This window comes from Typha angustifolia, chromosome 4 (genome assembly GCF_048772165.1).
Source record: "Typha angustifolia cultivar Huaian chromosome 4, ASM4877216v1, whole genome shotgun sequence".
In the NCBI taxonomy this organism is placed as follows: Eukaryota; Viridiplantae; Streptophyta; class Magnoliopsida; order Poales; family Typhaceae; genus Typha; species Typha angustifolia.
Window position 1 is genome coordinate 7,031,658 of NC_133242.1, and position 10,488 is coordinate 7,042,145.

The 10,488-nt window shown below is 37.9% G+C and overlaps 1 protein-coding gene across 1 annotated transcript; it reads right to left on the reverse strand.

The window, feature by feature from the left end:
- Positions 1 to 3,567: 3,567 nt before the first annotated feature.
- Positions 3,568 to 4,017, reverse strand: LOC140759169 (ethylene-responsive transcription factor ERF112-like). Its single transcript, XM_073095657.1, has one exon. The coding sequence runs from the start codon at positions 4,015 to 4,017 to the stop codon at positions 3,568 to 3,570; it is 450 nt and encodes a 149-aa protein (XP_072951758.1).
- Between the last annotated feature and the right edge of the window lie 6,471 nt (positions 4,018 to 10,488).

Here is a 10,488-nt window from a genome sequence, read left to right on the forward strand (position 1 = left end):
TAATCATACCCTGCCATACGCTAAGGATATATCAAAATCTATCCAGACCGGGCACCCTCCTAGCTGATAGAAATCTCCTGAGGATAACTCGCCACATATGCCCTGGTGAACGGCATGTGTCCGACTGTCTGGGCCACGAGATATCACATGTCAGCGACCATAATCGTCACTCTAGGCACCCCTAACCCTGGCGCCTACTCGGGTATCCTCACGTTTTTTATCAACTATCCTATCAATCACATTTCATGTTTTCCTTCTAAATGCCAGATCATATGCATATATCCAGTACGATAACAAGTCAATGTATAACAAAAATTTTAGGTGGAATAGGAGTCAAGAGAAAAATGATGCAATGTAGTCTCCACTTATGTATCTAACACATGCATACTCCCGCTAGTCTATCACATGTACACTTATTCTAGAGATCATCTCGGTATACAATTATAGCAGTAAAATCATCTTCAATCATCTCTATATATATTACCAATGTACTCATATCTTAGATCAGCCTAATCAAATGCATGATAAAATATGCTTGACTGAAATCATCTCTAGATAAAGTCATATAATCATGCTGGAGGCCAAAACATGCATGTACATAATATATAATATATTTTAATTTGAGAAAGGCATCTAGGGGATAAGAGTACTCACCGTCTGATCAGAAGACACAAACCATGCATCTCTCACGTCCGTCAGTTAACCGAGTGACACTTATCGCTAGCAAGGTCCACGGGGTCTCAAATAAGGGGTTTGGGATCTGAAAATATTCAAGTAATATAAAGTTAGTTCTTTATTCAATTGGGATCCGTTTGTATAACATATGATGATTTATTAGGTTTAAAATTTCTTCTTTTGTTTTTATTAAATAATTTGATCTATATCAGATATTTAATTATAATAATATTAATATGTTATTATTCTAATTATAGATTTATTTATAAAACCATAGTTTGCTAATTATATATTAAGTATATAATAGTCTATCTCTTTTGATGAAAAACAAAACGTAAAAGGCTACATATACAATAATATAATTTAAAATACAAGCACCTATATTATACAATATTATATAATTATACTTTAATTATTTTGTCACTACTACTCTTACTAAACAAATTAAGAGTTGCATATAAAATAATCTTTACTTAATCATGTAATATAAACATTAACCAAGCCTACTATTATATTACATGCATAATAATGTATAATAAGTTATACATATATATATATACCTAATTATAAGGACATGTATTAATTTAATAAAAATATATGAAGTTAAAAATATATTTATGTACAAATATTTATAATTATAATTAACTAAAATTACACTAATTACACTTATCTAATAACCATGTTACTAATTCTTGAAAAGTTAAACTAAAAATCTAGTTTGGATTAACTAAATAACATAAGTAATTTAGACATGTCTTTAATTGCCAGAGAAGGTAAAACTAAGAGAAGAAGAAGAAGAAGAAGAAGAAGAAGAGGAGGAGGGAAGGGAGGGAGGCTCAAACTGAATACTTGTCATAGATTTTAATTGGCATTACAATTTCCTTATTATGGAGTTAGTTGGTTGTTTACCCTTGATTCTAGAAGAAGAAGAAGAAGAAGAAGAAGAGGAGGAGGAGGAGGAGGAGGGAAGGGAGGGCGGCTCAAACTGAATACTTGTCATAGATTTTAATTGGCATTAGAATTTCCTTATTATGGAGTTAGTTGGTTGTTTACCCTTGATTCTAAAATTTAAGAAGCTACTACAGGAATAAAAGGAGTATTGAAGATGGCCTTACATTAATTCTTCCCTCCAGTTCTGTACTGTACAAGCTGAAATATACAATTTCAGTACATGGTCCCAATGAAAGACAATAAAATTACGTGATTATAGCCTAATGCAATAGAAACATGAGCCTTAGTATGCAATAGAATGTATAGCATAAAATGAGTAGAACCCTTTATGACTCAAATGAGGAGAAGGGGAAAAAAGATGAAGGTATAAAACTACTATTAAATATATGTTTCTTACCCATAGAAGTTTCAGATATAACTATATAAGCCAGTAACATCTTTCATACATATACATGGCATGATATAACTTAAAAGTACAAGTGATCCGATAATTGGAGTTTAATTGTTGGATTTCTTTAGTTCTCTGTATTTCTTAGCTTCGCCACTTGTCTTCCTCAACTTTGTGTCCTGGAAAAGGGAAAAGGGAAAAGGCTTCCACTGACTGTCTTCGGTGAATTAATTTGATAAGTTATTTGTAGGATTTATGGATTATTGAATTTTTAGTTTGGCCTCTTCTATTTCAGGTCCTAGAAGACATTGAATGCTCTGCACCTTAATGCGAGCATTAGCAGGAAATACCTTAACTATCTCAATTTGCTAGTACCATTATAATTTAATCTTCTTAGTTATTTATACACTTTTATTTTTAGGGCCGTGATCTTAGATAATAATACAACATAGGGTTCAATGTTATTATTTATTTCAAATTATTTATAATTTATAATATATTATCAACTTAATATTGGATGCTGGTGATTGAATTGTGAATTTAAAATTATATTAGATTTATTGTGATTGCCATAGAATTATTAGATTTGAAAGTTGAAACATAAAACTAAAATTAATATTTAGACTTATTTACTTAATGTTGGTTATTGGTGATTGAATTGGTGTATGAATTTAGTTTGAATTGTATTTATGGTTGAATGTTTAGAATTTATATTTTTGTGTTGTATAAATTTTGAGTTAAAAAGTGGTTATTTTGTTTATATAATAGACTATCTATATTGAGTAAATTCATAAATATTAATTTTTATATGCAGTAAATTTTATTAGTGTTGTGTTAAACGAGTTAACACGGATTATTGTGTCGTGTTAACGTGTTAAGACGGCCCATTTAAAAAATGAGTTATCGTGTTGGTCGTGTTATTGGTGTTATTCATGACCCGCTAATCATCCTATCGTGAAGGAATGGCAAAATTGAAAGAAAAAGGGTGGTTTTATGCAAAATCGGGTCATATTGTAATCAAGTGTGTTTTTTTCTGAAAATTTCCCGTTAATTTAACTTTTACATTTCTAGGATGGTGTTTTTGAGAAACTAGAGTGGAAAAGAGTAGAAAAAGCAATCATATTGTAAATAAATAATAGAAATCACTCTATCTGGAGAAAGTAGATTTACATTAGAAGGAAGAGCAGTAGAAAGTAAGAGTTTTTATTTTTTAATTTTTGGGTTAACCATTGTAGAGTAGATCAACATGATATTTTAATCCAATCAAATAAATAAAGCCACAAAACAATAAAAGAATGTACACAAAGCTTTCGATGCATGCATGTTACAACGAGCATACCTCAAGTTACTTCTATTCTAGCTGGTATTTACTTGGCTTCCTAACCGCTACTCAATACCTATATTCTCACCATCGAGATTTTTCGAGATTTTAAGAAGAAGATTAAAACTTTCACCAAAGGAAAGTAGGAAAACAACACCGCAAAATTTCTACAAATAAGCATATACATAACCTTAACATTACGAACAAAAAAAAAGGAAAAGAAATAGATGCGTCATCCAAAGAGCAAAGGCGATGTCGGCGGTGGCTCGTTAAGATCAAACGGTAGCTCCCTCTCCACGACTCCAAATACCGGCATATCCTCCAACTCAGCCGCCGGCTTCGTGTAGTACCCACCGAGCACCAGCGCCGTCGAAGGGGGTGGATGCGGCGGTCGAATCAGGAACGGGCACCGAAACGGGATGTTGAGGTCGAGGGCAAGGCCAAGATGCACCGGCGGCGGGGGAGAAGGATGCGGGAAGTTGGTCTTGGCCTTTACCCCGCGGAGGGTGCGAGCGGCGTGGTCGTAAGCGAGTGCAGCCTCCTCGGCCGTGTCGAAGGTGCCAAGCCAGACACGAGTCTTCCTCCATGGGTCTCGGATCTCCGCCGCGTACCGACCCCATGGTCGCTTGCGGACTCCTCGGTAGTGGCCTTCTCCACTATGTCCTCCTCTCGATGACGACATCATCTTTAATCTTCTTGAGGTGGTTAAGGAAGGTGGTGTATTTATCTTGCTCTTGCTTGCTCTGTTTTCACTGAGGGAGACCGATTAGTAGCACATGAAAAGGGCAACAGCTGAGCCGCCGCTTGATTTGACGTGTCTGCAGAGGCACTCATGTGACTCCTCCCGATCCTGACGTCAGCCCTGCCGCATACTCTCTCTCCACCTGCTGTACGGGCTGACGAGCGGCGCTGCCATCAAGTTTTCTTTATTTTATCTTAATCTTTTCTAAGAAAACTATTTTCTATTTTGTTTTTCTTCAGTATGGTTATTCCGGACATCTTCATGTTTTTCAACTTAACGACAAAAGATAGAAAAATTCTTATTTAACACTTTTTTTTCAAGTTTTATTTTAATTGTTCAAATTGTTGTCATTAATATTCACAGAAAATTAGATACTATTTTTTGTCAACGAAATATAGTACGTAAAGAAATGTTGCTCATGCACAAATTAGTTGTTAGTTTTCTAAGAGTGGTGCTACAGTTAGTTGAGAATATCGAATTTCTAAGAAATTCAGATTTCAACAACTCTTTACCCGGCTTTCAACACGTATTGAAACGCAGAAGTTTATTTGCAATAAGTCTTAAATGTCGGTAATGATGTGCAAAAGCATAGTCCTTTTATTCACAGAAAAAGCTAGAAGAATTTAAAGCAGGGAAAGAGACACGAGGGAGTACAGTTTAAGAGAGAGAGAGATCGATGGTACGTGTCGATCACATAATGGATTAGGCGAGATGGGTCTTGGGGTCCCGTGTGGGAGCTGCTGTCCCCCTGATGCCCACGTGGACACAGCAGCGGTGCCGTGTCGTGCGGCGGGGAACAGTACGGGCCGAGCAGGAGCGCCGCTTTGACAAGGGACTCGTTTTTGGACGGTGGGGTCAGTGCGTCGCAGGAAAAAGGAGTGACATCAATGCTTTAAATTTTCAGAAAACAAACATTTAATACTAACCCGTGAGGAACGGGCTCCTCGGGAATCCATGATCGTAGGTTTAGCCAGGTGAGACTGAAAATCAACACTAATGCTTCTGTACCCTTCTATGTACCAATGATGGGTGATGACTAATATTTTGTTCATGCCAGGTATAACCTTTAATATGTAATGTTTTAATTTACATAAAGGAAAAGTTTGCTCATTATCGCTATCATAAGCTGATTCTAATTATACCTAAGCATAACTTTAGGTTGCGAGAGAGATACAGTAGTCTTTATCGTGCACGAGATGGGATGACTGCAAATTCGTCGGATTTTTAGTGGAAAAGAGAATGCGCCGCATGTTTGGGCTGGGAAACACCAGATACATGACGAGTTGAGGGTAGGAAGCATGATCCGAACGGTCGGCCTATTTTGACTTTTATTTTCCTCTTAAATTGAAACGCTTTGCACTAATTAGCAAACAGGGGTCATGATACCCATTAAAATAATAGGTAAACTAATCAAAATATTCTGTATTTCATATTTATTATTATTTATAGTCTATCTTATTTCTATATATTATTTGACTACTATAATTTACTCAAACAATCTCAAAAAAAACTCTGCTTGCATTTTTTTTAGAATAATTTTATTTTCACCTTCTGAGATACTATTATATTTTTAGAGATTTTTATAAATTACGCTCTATATTTTGGCTAGTTTCAGATTCGCACCCGTTTTTAAGAATTTTATAACATAACTCCTCCTTTTCCTATAATGTTTATTTAACACACTAATATTACTTTAACTAAATGACGTTAATAATGTTATATGATTTATATTAACAAGGATTACTAAATATCTTTAAAAGATCCTGACTTATCTCAAAACTCCACAAAATTCTCTTTTAGAATCAAACTCTACCCCACAAATTATTTTTCCCCAAACTAAATCCTAACCTGCAAAATCTAATCCTCTTTTAAAACTAAACCTTACACCATAAAATTAAAATATCAAACCCCACAACTCCACAGTAATCCCCAAAATTCCTACGACTTACAAGTCTTAGAAGCTTCCCCCAACTTCACTTATTTTTCTTGATCTCTCTGGCTCAAACCTCATTTTTCTCCATCTTTTTCTAAATTTTCTCCATCTCCCTCCTCATCTTTGAGGTCGCAAGCAACAAAGTCAAGGTTCCATCTCCCTCCCCGTATTCTCTATACAAGCCAAGGTTTTCTTTGTTGAGGAACATTGTCGGCAAACAATCAATGTTCGTTATCTTAACTTTAATCTTTTCTATTTTTATTTCTTTTGTCTTTTGTTATTTATTTTAACGAATTTCTATTATGGTTTGTCAAGAGAGAATTATGTTAAGGATTTCTATTTTGATGGGTTTTAAAGTAAGGTTCCCTGCATTGTTATGTATTTTTTTAAGATTTCCTTAGTGTAATAGATTTCAAAGTTATGTGTTCTTATGTGATGGGTTCCCATTAATATGTGTTCTTACAATTGCATTGTAGATGGAAAGTAGCTTTGTTGATGTAAAACTTCATCCATATTCAAACCCACAGACGTTGGTTGACTTGGTTCTACCGTGGTTGCTCCAAGGGAATCGGCCTCACGGTTAGGATCATCGTGCATTGAGTCCTCCCTTGTCGATGTGCTCTCCATAGGTCTCCTTGTTGATGTCATCTTTCTTGTTTCAATCATTAATGGAGGTCTGAGGTTCGCCTACTCTGATACCAATTTGATAGGCTCTAATACCAAATGATAAACTCTGATACCAATTGATAGGCTCTGATACCAATTTGTTAAAGATCAGATATCAATTTGATGGGATCTAGAACCAAAAGATCAGTTACGGAACAATTCCTTAAGATCTGAATTTATTATAGGAATCAGTCCGCACAACCGTGGAAAAATATTCTTCAGATATTTTCTGGTAGTTAGAAAATTACCAAACCAATTGGGTTGGATCCGAATCTTCCTAATCTACAACTTTCATATTAACGTCTTTTGCAGATTCAGAACTGTAGCAGGGATGAAAATACGGAATAATGTGGGTGATGGTGGTTGTGACGGGTAGAGTGGATGTTAGGGTTATGGATGGGTATGGAGATGAGGGTGGATTGTGGAAGTGATTAAGGGAAGTAGACGAAGGAATGAAGTGGTTGAGATCCCAAAGAAGAGGGGTGGCTCGACAGTCGAGGGAGATTAGAAGCGACGAAAAACCTTACCAACAGTAGAGGTGGAAGGATGGTGAAGAGGGAGAAGGAAGTAGTCTAGAGAGAAGATAGGAGGCAAGAAATTAAGAATCCAATAGCAATCTGAAGTTGGTTGCCATCCACATATTTATAGAGGCTAGCCAACAATTCCTAAAATAATATGAAACCCTAATTCTAGAGGATTCCCATCGATCCCGTTCGAATACACTCAAAAAACCCCTTCTCTGGATTTGCGAATGCGACATAGGCGTTCACAAGCCGTTTGAACGCGGGCGTTCACAAACGCGTTCACAAACGTGGGCGTTCACAAGGCGTTCATAAGGCGTTCACAATCGTTCACAAGGCGTTCACAAGTGTTCACAAGCGTTCGAACGCGACTCCACCTGCGTTTAAACGCGACCTACAGAAAATTTTTTTTAATAAAAATAAATACCTAATGCAATAAGAAAAGATCCTAACTAAGTGTATCACCACCATAAAGGGAAATACCCGCTGACATGTAAGAGCTGCTGTAGAAATTCAAAGATCTCTTTGAGGAGCCCTAATGACTACCGTCGACCCGTCGGCATGACCATCGCATCCAGATCATTCTAAGGGCTAAACCAACAAATGTTCGGCCCTATCGGTATCGACATGTCCAGAAGGAGGAGATCAGCAAATTGGTGGTGGAAATGCTAGAGCAAGGAATTATTCAATCGAGTAGAAGTGCCTACTCATCACCGATTTGCTGGTTCGAAAGAAAGACAGGAGTTGGCAGTTTTGCGTCGACTACCAATCCTTGAATGCGATCACCATCAAGGATTGGTACCCAATACTGGTGATTGAGGAGTTGCTGGATGAACTTACAAGGTTAGCTTACTTCAGCAAACTTAACTTAAGAGTGGGGTACCATGAAATCCACGTTGACTCGAAAGATTTGCACAAAATAGTGTTTTGAACTCATGATAGTCACTATGAGTTTCGAGTCATGCCGTTTGGACTCACCAATGCATCGGCTACCTTTCAAGGTCTAATGAATGACCCTTTTCGTCCACTCTTGTGTCGGTATGTGCTCATCTTCTTTGACGATATTCTAATGTATAGCGGGAATTGGAGTGAGCACTTGCGGCATATGCGTGAGGTGTTGAATATCTTCCAACAAAACTAGTTAAAAGTCAAGAGGAGCAAGTGCCTATGGGGTGAGCCACGAGTGGAGTACTTGGGTCATATAATCTCAGCGAGAGGAGTGGAAGCTAATCCAAGCAAGATAAAAAATATGGTGGACTGACCGATTCCCACTAATTAGTAGGAATTGAGGGGATTCCTTGGGTTGACAGGGTACTATCGGTGATTCATTGCTAACTACAGCAAGATTACTGCCTCGCTGACCTCCTTACTCAAAAAAGGAGGGTCTGAATGGACGAGCAAGGCGACGAAGGCTTTTGAACCATTGAAGACAACTATGTCTACTACACCGGTTTTGGCTCTGCCAGATTTCAGCAAGCCCTTCATGGTGGAGTACGACGCTTTGGGTGAAGGCATTAGAGCTGTATTGATGCAAGAGGGTAGGCCCGTGGCTTATATGAGCAAGGTAGTGTCGAACCAGTCGCGATAGCTATCCACCTACAAGCGCGAAATGCTAACAATTCTACACGCTGTCACGAAATGGCGACCCTACTTGATTGGCCAACGGTTTGCTATCCTGATACACTTAGTTAGGATCTTTTCTTATAGTATTAGTTGTTTATTTTCATTAAAATAAAATTCATGTATATCGCGTTTGAATGCAGGTGGGGTTGCGTTCGAACGTCCTTGCGAACACCTAATCCCATTGCCTATCTTAGCAAGGCTTTATCACAAAAATCTCAGCAATTATCAATTTATAAGAAAGAGATGTTGGCAATTCTACATGCGGTAACAAAGAGGAAGCCTTATTTGATTGGTAGACGATTCATTATCCGAACCGATCAAAGGAGCCTTCCATACTTTATCGGACAGCGCATACACACTACGGCACAGCAGAGATAGGTCACAAAATTATTGGGGTATGATTATGAAATATAATACAAGAAGGGAACGAAAAATAGAGCGGCGGATACACTATCGCGCCAACCCGATACCGCCGAGCTTGCAGCCTATTTATCTCCTACCTTTCCCTTCCTTGACGAGCTTGCAGCCTATTTTTCTCCTACCTTTCCCTTCCTTGACGAGCTGAGATATGCATGTACATCTGATCCAGATATTTTGAGATTGTTGCACGAGGTGATAGATGATCCAGAGTGCCATCCACAGTTGGAGAATTGAGGCGGTTTGCTGTTGGACCGCGGATGCATTCGGATGCCCGCAAATGAGGAGTTGTGGCAGAAATTGTTGGAGCACTTCCACCACACTCCAGAGGCTGGTCATGAGGGTATCTTGAGGACTTATACGAGGATATCACAGAGTTGCACGTGACCAGGATTGAGGCGGGATGTGAGGAGTTTTGTTCGTGCTTGCAAAGTCTATCAAAGGGTTAAGGCAACCACATTGAAACTGGCTGGATTACTACAACATTTACCTATACTGGACTGTGTTTGGGAAGATATTTCTATAGATTTCATAGAGTGTCTTCTACTAGAACGTGGTTATTCTATTATCTTTGTGGTGGTTGACAGATTGAGCAAGTATGCGCACTTTTCAGCATTATCACATCCGTTTTTAGCCAAGTCAGTGGATGAAATTTTTGTTAGAGATGTTGCTCGGTTACATAGCATACCACGCACGATTGTCTCGGATCGTGATCGTGTATTTATGAACGACTTTTGGATAGAGTTTTTCAGATTGTAGGGGACTTGATTGAATTTCAGTTTGGCCTACCATCCGTAGACGGACGGCTAAACCGAGGTGGTCAATCGATAATTGAGGTATTGAGCAATACTTGAGGTGCTTTGTTGGAGAGATACCGAGACGATGGTTGGAGTTTTTACAGTGGGCGTAAATACAAAAGTTGTAGACTAGGAAGTTACGAATCTAATCCACTTAGTTTTGTAATTGTCTGACTATAGGAGAATATTTGACGAATATTTTTCCACGGTTGCACAAACTGTTTTCTACAATAAATTCAGATCTTAAAGGAATTATTTTGTAACCTATTTTTTAGTACCGTAACCTATCATATCTGCATGGACAAGCGTAGCTTACCCTACTTCATAGAGCAACGTGTGCACACCCTAGCACAACAACAGTGGGTCATGAAACTCCTTCGGTATGACTACGAGCTAGTCTACAAAAATGGGATAGAGAATTGAGCGGCTGATGCCCTTTCTCACCAATCGGACA